Source organism: Natrix helvetica, assembly GCF_964273705.1.
Source record: "Natrix helvetica genome assembly, chromosome: 5".
Classification (NCBI taxonomy): Eukaryota; Metazoa; Chordata; class Lepidosauria; order Squamata; family Natricidae; genus Natrix; species Natrix helvetica.
In genome coordinates this window covers 89,378,458-89,392,336 of record NC_138551.1, presented here as the reverse complement: position 1 = coordinate 89,392,336, position 13,879 = coordinate 89,378,458, and the positions used below count along the sequence as shown (strand labels likewise).

Here is a 13,879-nt window from a genome sequence, read left to right as displayed (position 1 = left end):
CCAACCTAGCAGTTCGAAAGCACATAAAAATGCAAGTAAAAAAATAGGAACCACCTTTGGTGGGAAGGTAACAGTGCTCCGTGCGCCTTCGGCATTGAGTCATGCTGGCAACATGACCCCAGAGATGTCTTTGGGCAGCGCTGGCTCTTCGGCTTTGAAACGGAGATGAGCACTGACCCCTAGAGTCGGGAACGACTAGCACATCTGTGCGAGGGGAACCTTTACCTTTTCCTTAAGTTCTTAAGTTCAACCGAAGGAAACCACAAAAAGAGAGGAGCATGACTAACTAAGCGTAAGTCCTTTCCCTAATAGCTGTCAATTGCAAAAGTTTGTCTTGTGAGCTGTTGATTGACAGTGGTGGGTGACTGATTGCTTTGTCCCGACATGGTAGGAGTGATATAAGGCAGTTGAGCTGAAGACGTTAACTCACTCAGTGAGTCAACCAGGAGTCTAAGTAGGAGTTGGTCAATGGAGTTTGCTGGGAGATTCTAAGAAAAAAGTCCCCAACAACTTTTCTGTGTAGGTGGTTAACTTGAGAGTCTAAGAATTTAACAAGAAAATAGTAGATCTTTGTGCTGCCTTGATGAAAAAAAAAATGAAGATGGACAATTAGGACTTGCTCGTTGCAACCTGCTTATGGCATTTTTATATTTCTGTCTATAAACAATTTGCTATTTATTTAGAGTGCAAACTTGTAGTGATGTTTGAAAAGGCCAGAGGACTATACTAAGCTCATGAGATGGGATGAAGACTTATTAGAGCAAATAAAGGGAAAACTACAAGAGATCATGGAAGAAGCTACTCTCCATAAGGAAGGCAATCAAACAAGAAAGGTAAGCCCAGAAGACCAACTTATGGAGTTCATCAATAGCTTTTGGGTCTGTTCTGACCGAGGCTTCCCAAGAGCATGAAGCAAACTCCTTGTCCCAACAAAAACTCATTTTATTAATTTCCTGTTTCTGCTCATTCACAGACAGCAAAGTCTTTTGAGGAGGATTTACAGTCACAGATCTTATCTGGCTTGGAGAGCTGACAGGCTGATATCCGCAAAACTTGGCAAGGAATCTCAGAAAGTCATGAACCAATTAAGCAAACTAATTGTCTCCTGTAAACTGTACTCCCCTTTCACTCCTCTTTTATTTCCTCTGGGAGGGCCCATTCCCCATCCACCTGCATCCTTACTTCCAAGTCGACCTCTGTCCTTTAGCAGTGCCCTTTGCATGCGTACACTGGGAACAGGCTCCAGCTGTTCGTCTGCCACTCTGAGGGCAACTAATAACTGACATACAGCTCTGGCCCCCTCTCTGCCTCCAACACAGAGCCCTCATCAGAGCCTTCCCCAGACTCCAGGACTGGCCCATGTTCCTCCCCAACCTCCTCACACTCTGAATCTGCTGCCAGCTCTGCTGGCGGGCCACAACTGGCTTCTTGAAGAAGAAACTGGCTTTGAAGCTTCAGGGAGAAAAATAAATGTTGTGGAACAAAAGGTAGGACAGCTGAAAAACAGAGAAGATGCAGATGCACCTTGCAAGAAAAGATAATTGTGATAATTAGTGAGTCACAACTGGGAAGAACTCTCACCAATGTGTGGGAAGCAGATCTGCTAGTCATATTTGCCAGAAGCAAGGTTCAGGTGGGAGACGACATAAAAGTAAGACTCCCAAGACTTACTGACTCCCCTGTACACTATTCCTTCCTACTAATTCATTTGGGACAAATGATACTACAAGTTATAGCTACTACAGCATCACACGAATGTTGACTATCTAGAAAGGGAGTTCAAGAACCTTGTGGGGCTCAGATGATGTTCTTGTGCTTCCTTCCAAGTTATGGAAGTGAACTGGAATGGGAGCAGAATACCGCAAGGAAATACCTGATTATGCAAATGGTTTTGATGGAAGAGATTTGGTGTCTGGAACCAATAGCCAAATTCTCTGGAAGGAGGATGTCAACATCTGAGACAGCGCACCATTCAAATTCATTTTTTTTTGCTACCGGTTCTGTGGGCGTGGCTTGGTGGGCATAGCAGCGGAAGGATATTGCAAAATCTCCATTCCCACCCATCTCTGGGGTCAGCCAGAGGTGGCAGTTGCCGGTTCTCCAAACTACTCAAAATTTCCACTACTGGTTCTCCAGCACCTGTCAGAATCTGCTGGATTTCACCCCTGTATTGTTCACCACGTGCCAAGCTGAGACTCCAATAAAGAGGCCCGTTCTACTCACAGTGTGGCTTCTTGTTTTGTTGGCTTGGTTTGGAACCGTGACAGAGGAATCAAACGGAATGTGCTTTACAATGAATGGTAAAAAAATGTATCTAGGTGTAATGGAATAGTAGTTTGCAAAATATTACTGGGCAACACTTTCCATATCTACAAATCAAGTAGCAATCCCTCACTGCCTTAAGATGTGGTCAGCCAGAGAGCCAAAGGATCCTCATCTTAATAAACCTACAGATATATGAATTGCAAAATACATACATTTCATTTCAACGTCCCTGGTTAATAAGTTCTTGTGAAAATCTTGTGAAAATTTAATCTTTCTAATTGTGAATAATATCTATTAGGCATTTGGAAGTGAAGCTGGATTTTGCAAGGGTTGGAGATGAAAAAAATCAGATAAAGATTTGTGGTCTATAGAAGAAAGAGAAAATGCTGCTGCATTGAGGCCTATTAAATCATTCAGTGACAACACAGAAAGAAGATTGGCTCCCAAAGTTCACGGCCTTCATTGTCTGCAGCTTAACGATCAGTGCATGGGAAGTAAGCAATATTAGTTTGAACTCAGTGCAGGAAGGAAATATGATTTAATAGCTATAACAGGGATCTGGTGGGATGAGTCCTAGTCTGGAGTACCACAGGTAGAGGGTATTGCTTGTTCAAAAAGAACAGGTGCAGCGGAGAAGGAGGAAGACTAACTTGTGTTAAAAGTAAACCCATCTGCTCACAAATCTTAATGAATAAACTTGGCAGTGCTAGAAAGAGATTTGGAATAAAATAAACTGAGGAATAAACAAATCTTGTACTGCCAACTATTGTTATTTCTTGGTTTATTAACTAAAAGAGATTTATTTGTTTGCTACAAGTATTTGTGTATATAAACTCTAACTATTGGTGGTTTACAATAATAACATTTAACAACCCCAACTAATAAAAACAATACATATAGTATCCAATATACATATATGTATACACATACAAATACACATTTCTAAGTTAGGTTTGAGTTCAGTCAACTCTCTGGAAAACTCCCTGAAATTGTCTTGGTAATATTTTTGGGAAGAAGTATCTCCATTTTAGGGACTGAGAGAGAGGGACTGGCCCAAGATCACCTACCTGGCTTTGTATCTAAGGGAGGACTAAGACTAAGTCTCTTGGTTTCTATATTTATGCTTCAATATATTTTCCACAAGCTACTTTCTTTCGAAGACAGATGCAATAGTAATATAGTAATGGCAGGGTATTGAATGAACCAGATATCTAGTGGGACATAAACTTGGCAAAACATGGTCGTTCCAAAACATTTCTGACCCAACTTGCTGAAATCTTTCTCTCTCAAAAAAGTTTAAGAAGACCAGCCTCCTTTGGTCTGATACTTAAATGAGAAGATATGGCATCTAATAAGAACACTGCGGAGAAAATGACTAAGTAACATGAGAGTTCTTAAGAAATTTAAAATCAAATTTGGAGATGAAGGATAAGAGATACTTGACTTGACAGTACTTACAGAGAGATATGCAAGGCGAACAAACAAGTCAGTCCTAGAGGAGATCAACCCTGACTACTCCTTAGATGGCCAGATCCTGAAGATGAAACTCAAATACATTGGCCACCTAATGAGAAGGAAGGACTCACTGGAGAAGAACCTCATGCTGGGAATGACTGAGGGCAAAAGAAGGCAAAGAATGAGGTGGCTGGATGGAGGAACCTTGTCCATGGGGTCACACTGCGTTGGACACAACTTCACAACCACCACCACGAACAACAACAACAACAACCGAAAGATAATGGAACACTAGTTGATCATAAACTGAATATAATTGGACAATGTGGCAGGTATAATATTGGGATATGTGAACAGAATTATAGCTTGTGGGAAATGATTGTCCCATTTTTCTGTGCATTGGCCACAGTCTACTTCAAATAGCATGTTTTAAGACAAGTTCAGATAGCTGTTATTAACCTAACTCCAACACCTTTCTTTTCTGATTCTCATAGTCAAGCGAGAATGTAGAAGTTGGAAGTGCTTAGTCATTAGAAAAGAAGAATTTGATGGGGATATGTTAGAGGTTTATACTCTTCCCAGTAGAAGATGTATTGTCAGTTATTATGGAGTTTAGAACATAGAATACAAGATTTAGGTTAAGGAAAGATGATTCTGCTTGAACATTAGACAGATATTCCTAATAACAGTGTGACAGTGAAACCAATTTCTTAAATAATCTGTGGCCTGTATTTCATTGATGTGATCAGGTGGAGGATAGTCAGATAGATATTTATTTTGGATTCCCACAGTGGGCGGATATAGTATTCAATGTTAAATGCCACTTCCATCACTGGGAGATGTTCATATTTCCTTGAAAATGAAATACCAAGAAATGCATTTTAATAGTTTCAACTTGTTTTGCTTCCTCCAAATCCTTGAATGTCATCCTCCATTCCAAAGGTTTGTATTATAATTGAATTGTAATTTTTAATATGACAGTGAGAAATGATTACATGCAGGAAGTGATATTATTAACTACCGTATATTTAACTAATTAGAATTAAATTATAATTTTGTCTTGGCTTTATTTTCTGGAGCAGGCCATTTCTGGCATACCATTCAAAAACAGATTATACATCTGATCTTTAAGTCAATTTATTCTGATTTATGGAAAGCACATAGCTTTGAATGCTGGGCAATTTGAACATTCATATAATACAAATGTTTCACAAGAATTATACTGAATTTGCTCTGGTGTTAGGCAGTGTGATCTTTGCATTCATACCTGTATCTTTATTTTTATTTTAGAGGATAATTTGTTAGATAAGTGAAAGCAAAGCCACTAATTTTTTAATTTTTTTTTAAATCAAGAAAACTGAAAAGTAAGTAGAAAGTCGTAGTTGTACTTACCAGAACGAGCATTTATGCGAAAATGTGACGAACCTTCCAAAGAGTATATAATAGATTCTTGGCCATATTCTCTTGATCGGTCAAAGTCAGTAGCATTTAGAAATAGCACTGTTGCTCCTTGAAGAAAGCAAGAAAAATAAGATGAAGAGTTTACAAGCCAAATTTATTTATTTAGGAAAATTTAGATTACACTTGTATAGTTTACTGCAATTTTGATTTGCATAATTCGTAATCTAATTGTCTTTTTTTCTAGATACATTTTGTTTCCTTTTAATTTTTATCTGTAAGCTGCCCAGAGCTACTACAGAGTTAGGCACTTTGAAACTGAAATAATAAACAAATGTTTTTTCCAAAGTACAGGATAAATTGGTGATCTGTAATCAAAATTCGCTGTGGGAGATATGAATGGAGAAAATTCAGAAAAAATATATATAATAAAGAAATGGAATGATCAAAGCACTGAACTAAAGATCAGACCACACTCTGGACCTTGTTTTTGTCTCTGGCCAGTGGCTGAGTGATCTGGGAGGAGGGGACTTAACCATCACTCCCCTGTCATGGTCAGATCACTCACTCCTCCGTCTTGACTTCCCTGGTGCTACCTCCCGCTGCGGGGAGGCGGAACCGGAAAGTTCCAGATGGTTCCGCCCCAGGCGCCTGATGGAACCTGATAGGTTCCAGACGGAGCTTGGGCCACCTCCTGTAACTTTGACCCGCCCCCGGGTAGAGGACCTGGTAGTTGCGTGGAATAATGCAACTACCGGGGCCTTGAACCGGGTGGCGCCTTTGCGGCCTCTCCGGCGGCAACGATCCACCCTAGCCCCTTGGTTTACCGAGGAGCTAAGGGTGATGAAGTGCCGCAAGAGACGTCTAGAGAGTCGTTGGAGATCCTCTCGCTCCGAATTTGATCGAACACAGGCACGAGCCCATTTAAGGACGTACCTTGTGGCATTGAGAGTGGCCAAACGCCAATATTGTGCCACTCTCATTGCATCCGCGGAGAACCGCCCTGCCGCCCTGTTTCGGGTGTCCCGCTCCCTCTTGTTTCAGAGGCCGCGGGAGGCCCCCCTACAGGGCAGGGCAGAGGAATTTGGTAAATATCTGCAGGATAAAATCGCTCAAATCCGGAGAGATTGGGTTCCTGTCAGTGATCCAATGGAGACGTCCATGGCGAGTCTTGAGGTATCAATCTGGGAGGAGTTTGACTTGGTTGCCATCGAGGATTTGGACAGATTGCGTGGACGACTGCGACCCACCACATGTTTATTGGACCCGTGCCCCTCCTGGCTTGTACTGGCATCCTGGGAGGTTACACGAGACTGGCTGCTGGGCCTAGTGAATGCTTCGCTGAGCGAGGGGTCTCTCCCGGCCACCTTGAAAGAGGCGGTGGTGAGACCCTTGCTCAAGAAGCCTTCCCTGGACCCTTTGGAGCTGGCCAATTATCGTCCTGTCTCCAACCTTCCCTTTTTGGCGAAGGTTGTAGAGAGTGTGGTGGCCTACCAGTTTCCACGACATCTGGAGGAAAATGATTATCTAGACCCACGCCAGTCCGGCTTCCGCCCTGGTCACAGCACGGAGACGGCCTTGGTCGCGTTGGTGGATGATCTCTGGAGGGCCAGAGACAGAGGTTGTTCCTCTATCCTGGTCCTATTAGACCTCTCGGCGGCTTTTGATACCATCGACCATGGTATCCTGCTGCGCCGGCTGGAGGGGCTGGGGGTCCGGGGCACCGTTTTGCGGTGGTTCGGCTCCTACCTTTCTGACCGGACGCAGCGTGTGTTGGCAGGAGAAGAGAGGTCGACCCTACGCCCCCTTACTTGTGGGGTGCCACAGGGGTCGGTCCTCTCGCCACTCCACTTCAACACATATATGAAGCCGCTGGGTGAGATCATCCATGGTTTCGGGGTGGGATACCATCTGTACGCTGATGATACTCAGCTGTACTTTTCCACCCCGAACCACCCCAACGAGGCCATCGAAGTGATGTCCTGGTGTGTGGAAGCCGTACGGATCTGGATGGATGACAACCGACTCAAGCTCAACCCCTCCAAGACGGAGTGGCTGTGGGTACCAGCTCCCCGGTTCAGCCAATTAATTCCATCATTGGCCATTGGGGGCATTCAACTTGCCCCCGTGGAGCGGGCGCGCAATTTGGGCGTCCTCCTGGATGCCCGGCTGTCCATGGATGACCATGTGACAGCCGTGGCAAGGGGGGCGTTCCACCAGGTTCGCCTGGTGCGTCAATTGCGCCCCCTACTGGACCGGGACGCCTTACGCACAGTCACTCATGCGCTGGTGACGTCTCGCTTGGACTACTGTAACGCTCTCTACATGGGGCTTCCCTTGAAATGCACCCGGAGGCTACAGTTGGTCCAGAACGCAGCCGCGCGGGTAATTATGGGGAGTACTAGGTACTCCCATGTGACACCGTTCCTGCGCGACCTGCACTGGCTTCCTGTGGTCTATCGGGTGCGTTTCAAGGTTTTGATAATAATCTTTAAAGCGCTCCATGGCTCAGGACCTAGTTACTTGCGGGATCGTATTCTGCCCCATACATCCCTGCGACCAATTCGCTCGCACAGAGAGGGCCTCCTCCAGGTGCCGTCCACAAGACAGTGTCGGGGGGCGGCGCCTAGGAGTAGAGCCTTCTCTGTGGCGGGCCCAGCCCTGTGGAATGACCTCCCTCCGGATATTAGGAATACCGCTGACCTCCGCTCCTTTTGTATTAAGCTTAAGACCCACCTATTCCAAGCAGCTGGCCTGGCTCAACTTTGATCTAACCATATCGCTCCTGACGGGCTTTTACTGGGTATTTTAATTATATTTAATTATCTAGGGGTTTTTAAAGACTGTATTTTAATTGTTTTATTTATCAGCCGACCTCCTCCTTGTGTATGTCTCGGTATATGTCTCTGTTATATGTTTGTTTTGTCCATATTTATTTCATATGTTTCATTGTACGCCGCCCCGAGTCCTTCGGGAGAGGGTGCGGCTAAGAAATAAATATTTTTTATTATTATTATTATTATTATTATTATTATTATTATTATTATTATTATTATTATTATTATTATTATTATTATTATTATTAGGGCTCTATGTAGCAAAACAAGAAAAAATTCCATGCATTTCCCAAAAAAGGGCTAATATAGAGGCAACCTAAGACCCTCCTTTTCCATTCTAGGTGTCTTCTTAAGATTTATACACCTTTCATTGTAAGATTTACGTATGTCATTGAGAAAATGACACATTGAAACTGAATTCCAAGGGGAGGCACCCAGCCGGGAAAGGTTGAATTAAGAATACAAAGTGAATCGGAGCTTCATCCAATAAGGGCCTGTGTTCAAGATAACTCCTTCCATTTAGGTGATAGCATGGTGGCTCAGCACTTAAGACATTGGCTTTGTCCGCTGGAAAGCCGGCAGCCCAGGTTCAAGATCCGAGCTCCATGTGACAGGGTGAGCTCCTGTCCTCACCTCAGCTCCTATCAACCTAGCAGTTCAAAAACATGCACATGCAAATAGATAAAGAGGTACCACTTCTGTGGAAAGATAACAGCGCTCCTTGATGTCATTCTGGCCACATGACCATAGAAATGTCTTCAGACAGTGCTCATTGGCCTTGAAATGAAGATGAGCACACCCCCTATAGTTAGTAACAACTAGTGAAGTAAAATCAACAGAGAATTCTTTACCTTTATTTACCTCCCATTTAGTTAGTGTCAATAAATGTCTTGTGATTGACCGAGATTCTGATTTACAATATCATTGAGAAAATGGTTAAAAATAAGAGTTTTAAAGTCTATATTAGATACTGTCTTTATTCAAGATCACCAAAACAATACACAAGAATGTGTAGCAACAATTAAGACCCTACGTTAGCAAAGGATGGAAATAGCAGCAAAAAAGTTATAAAATAAGTCAAGTATGTCAGTTGTAGAGCTTACAGCTAGTTATTTCAAGAGGCAGATTAATGCATTCTACTTGCAATTGGTGTGAAGTATGCAGTTCAAGTTAACATTTGTAATTTGGAGATAAAGGATAATGATTGATATCTGTGGTGATTGAAGAGCCATGGTGATACAGTGGTGAGAATGCAGTGTTGCAGGCTAATTCATTACACACTGCCAGAAGTTCGATTCTGACCTGCTCAAGATTGACTCAGCCTTCCATCTTTCTGAGGTTGGTAAAATGAGGATCCAGATTGTTGGGGGCAATAGGTTGACATTGTAAGTTTCTTAGAGAGGGCTATAAAGCACTATGAAGTGGTATATAAGTGCTATTGCTATTCATTCCATTTCTAAAATACAAAATCTGTAGATATCTTAGTCTATCTCCTGCTATGGGTAAAGTAGACAAACTCCTACCGTGTATCCCTGAAAATAGGACCTTTCTTGAAAATAAGCCTTAGCTGGATTTTACAGCATATGCCTAATAATAGGCACTACCCCAACTGTGGGAGGCTCCTCTTCGCATCTTTCAGCTTGCATGAGGCCTGTGCAGTTCGTCAGGTTTGCTTCTCTTCTACCTCGCGCCTCTGCCTCCATCTGCTGCTTGGACAGGGAATCAATTCACCTGCACTGCACGGGCTGCCTCTTGTGTATGTGCTGGGGTGGGGGGTGGGGCACCCAGCTGGGCTGATCACCCTGAAATTGAATTTCCTCAAAAATAAGCCCTAATGCTTATTTTGGAGCCCCCCCAAAATATAAGACCGGGTCTTATTTTTGGGTAACACAGGTAGCTTGAAAGGTATTAAAAGTAAGAATTTCTCTGTAATTAAAAATACATTTAGGGAAGATAGATGAAGTAATATGTCTCCAAAGATCACGGCAAAGCCCAAAGGACTGATGAGTAAACTGCTGCTTTGGGCTCTCTCTAGATGAAAAGAGGATGAGATTACCCATATGTGTTCTGGATGGCTGTCCCCCACAAGAAGACTGCCAGGAGAAAATCAAGAAAAGGAAGCCATTGCATAAAAGCTAGCTGGGTGACTTTGGGCAGTCTCTCTGTCTCTCTGTCTCTGTCTATCTCTCTCTCTCTCTCTGTCTGTCTGTCTGTCTGTCTGTCTGTCTGTCTCTGTCTCTCTCTCTGTCTCTGTCTCTATGACTCTCTCTCCCTCCCTCTCTCTCTCAGTCCAAATAATCTCCCAAGTTTGCTGTTAAGAGGGAATGATAAGGATTAGGATAGAAACTGATTTCCTACCTGCCATGATATCCTCCATGACTGTGACAACATAGGAAGGCTTGCTAAATGTCGGTGGATTGTCATTTTCATCCTACAAAGGTAACAAGAAAATAAAAATTGTAACCCTGATTTTGGCAGCAAAGCATAAATGCCCAACAAATAATAATAATAATAATAATAATAATAATAATAATAATAATAATAATAATATATATATATATATATATATATATATATATATATATATATATATATATATATATATATATATATATATATATATATATATATATATATATATATATATATATATATATATATATATATATATATATATATATATATATATATATATATAGCCACCCATTCAAGGCCCACGTTAATTTAATGAAGGAGTTTATTAATACCCTGGTCACACCCATCCTGGCCCCCTGAGGTCAAACACAACCCTAATGTGGCCCTCAATACAATCAAGTGTGACACCTCTGAACTGAGGGCTTCAAAAGAAAAAAAAGCAAAGCATTTTCACACAGCATCCCAATTTTTTTCTTTCTAAGTGTCCTCTTTGCCACTTTGCTTTGGTTAAAAGGCTGGCAAAAAAACAAATCCCAGAACCCTGTCTCTGCATACTTGGTTTTCAGAAAAGAGGTCTAAGCAGCAACAAAATACATTACACTGCAGAATCTGATGAACAGAGTCTTTTGCTTATTTATTTAAATTTTAGGGAATTTCAGTATTGTTATATATATTTGTTTTCGTAGATTTTCACGGGTGTAGGTATGCTGGTTTTGTTGTATTCGGGTCTTTTCCCGTGTAAGGTTGTTACATACATACATACATACATACATACATACATACATATATATATATATGTTGTATTTGTACTGATAAATAAATAAAGGGAGACTAGTATAGATCTATTTCAAGGTAATTAGCTCTCATCAGCTAGCCATACTGTTACTGGGATTTGAACCTGAGCTGTATTACATCTTAGGCAGGAGTCTTAGCCACTAAGCCACAGGCTCTCTTCCTTATCAGTTGAGCCAGGGAAATAGGTATGTGTTTGTGTTACAACCCCTGGTATGCCTAAATATGGGAGGAAGGTCTGAGGGAGTAGTGACCTTCCTCCCATATTTAGGCATACCAGGGGTTGTAACACAAATACATACATACACACACACACACACACACACACACACACACACACACACACAGTAAGTTCTAAAATACAGATAGGACAGCAAATTCAATATTACTAATTTATTAATAGAGATGCTGTTATATCAATATTTAAAGTAGTTAAAATACTTTTAATTACAGTGAATAATAGTAATAATCTATTGTCACTCACAAGTGCTTTGCAAGGAGTATATAATTAAGTAATTAATTCCTTCACTTTTCACATATTAATTTAAAAAAAAAATTAAAACAGGGATTATTCTGTTCCTTGACAGATTGAAACATGAACAGTGCTATCATAGGCAGAAACACAATTACATGAAATGGTGCAATTTTCAGCTTCTCTCAATTATGCATCTTTCTTTCCTTCTGGTTAATTCTTGAGCATTTCTGAAATGACTTTGTGAATTTCACAACAACGAAGTCTGCATGAGAATTTTAATGGACGTTTTCATGCATGTTTCTTCAAATCATGCGTTTTCAAACATATTTTTCCAAGGGTTTTTTTGCCCAATATAATACATACTTCCTTCTGTAATTAATCTGAACTCTCATAAAATTCTTTAAAAATTCCAAGTTTAGGTTTAAGGTTTAAGAGTGCAAATTGGGAAAATTCTGATAAAAAAGTAACCTATTTTTATCCATTTCTGAAGTAGGTGAATGTAGGACAGTTACCTTTACATTTTCACCAATATTTACACAAGGTTTATTAATTTAAAAAAAGCAAATGAAACGAGTGTCATAATATTATTATTATTATTATTATTTATTTCTTAGCTGCACCCTCTCCCGAAGGACTCGGGGCGGCGTACAATAAAACATAGGAAATAAATATATAAACAAACATACATATAACAAAAACGTATACCAAGACATACATATACAAGGAGGAGGTGAGCTGATGAATAAAAAACAATTAAAAACACAATGTTTAAAAACCCCTAAATAATTTAATGCAATTAAAATACCCCAAATAAAAAACCCGTCAAGGCAACTTGAGAGGGGGAAGAGGGAATGGAGCTGGCAGAGAGAGAGAGAGAGAGAGAGGGAGAGAGAGAGAGAGAGAGAGGGAGGGAGGGAGGGAGGGAGGGAGGGAGAGAGAGAGAGAGAGAGAGAGAGAGAGAGAGAGAGGGGGGGGGGGGGAGAGAGGTGGAGCCTGGGTCCTCTGCTAGCCCGCAGATGGAAAGTCAAGAGCTCCCCAGGTCTGGAGGTGGCTGATGATGAAGAGGAGGAACAGCAGGGTCCAGTGCCCATTGCGCAGATGCGCAGAAGGCAGAGGAGAGGAGAGCAGTGGAAATCCGTGGGCCGATCCTCGGGAAGGAAGAGCCACCGCTGCTAGCGAAGCCCCACCCTAGCTCTTGGGATAAAAGGCAGGAGGGGGAGATGAGTAGACAGGGCAGACAACTATTCATCTTCTGCCAGCCAGACTTGTTAGCCTGTGTTGTGAGAGAAACATTTTGCCTGGGTTGCTGGCGCTCCAATAAAGGAATTTTTGAGTTAAGAGGGTTTGTCATGTTTGGGGAGCTGGGTCAGAACAGTTAAAAACGGCAGTAAGAATATGGCTACTACTACATTCTCATTTTTTGGGATAATCTGCCATCAGGTTGTTGTCGACTCAAATGCAGTGATCCAGTCTTTGCTAAAAATTATGTTACTTGATTGATCGTTCTCACTATTAGGAAATTTCTCTTTAATTCAAGATTGTTTCTTTCCTTGATTAGTTTCCTATCCATTATTTCTAGTATTGCCTTCTGGTGTTTGGAAAAATAGGTTGACTCCCTTATCTTTGTGGCAACCTCTCAAATACTGGAACACTGCTATCGTCTCTTTCCTAGTCCTTCTTTTCACTAGACTAGCCATGCCCAATTCCTGCAACTGTTCTTCATATGTTTTAGCTCCCTAATCATCTTCATTGCACTCCAAAGATGGGTTGCTCCCGGTTTGGCCCGGATCGCGCAAACTGGTAGTGGCAGAGGCGGCGGGGTGCTCCACTCACATACCTGGACATTTCTGCACATGTGCAGAAGTGTTGCATACGTGCACAAGTGCACACAGGAGCACACTCAAACCAGTAGTAAAAAAATTGGCAACCCACCACTGATGAGAAGGACCAATCAGTTAACATATTTTTATATGTTAATTTAAAATAATTAAAAAAAATGGAAACCCACCATTGCTCCACTCTTTCCTGAGTCTCAATCTTTTTTTTTAATGTTATTTTTTTATTATTATTTGGGAAATAGGGGTGGGCTGGAATGATTCCCAGCTAAGAAAAAGTTGTTTAAGTGCTGTGGATTTCCATTGTGAAAGAAGGGTTAGAACCCTTAACCCAGGGGTGTCCAAACTTGGGAACTTTAAGACTTGTGGACTTCAACTCCCAGAATTCTCCAGCCAGCATGGCTGGC

General features: G+C 41.7%; 1 protein-coding gene across 1 annotated transcript in view; it reads right to left on the bottom strand.

Moving 5' to 3' along the window:
- CDH23 (cadherin related 23) overlaps positions 1-13,879 on the bottom strand; it is a 677,284-nt gene that overhangs the window by 219,052 nt on the left and 444,353 nt on the right. Inside the window, exons 18-19 of the mRNA XM_081954507.1 lie at positions 10,314-10,386; positions 5,113-5,229 (exon numbers count right to left, since the gene is read on the bottom strand). Of these exons, the coding sequence (XP_081810633.1) occupies positions 5,113-5,229; positions 10,314-10,386 (190 nt within the window). The remainder of the gene's footprint in view (positions 1-5,112; positions 5,230-10,313; positions 10,387-13,879) is intronic.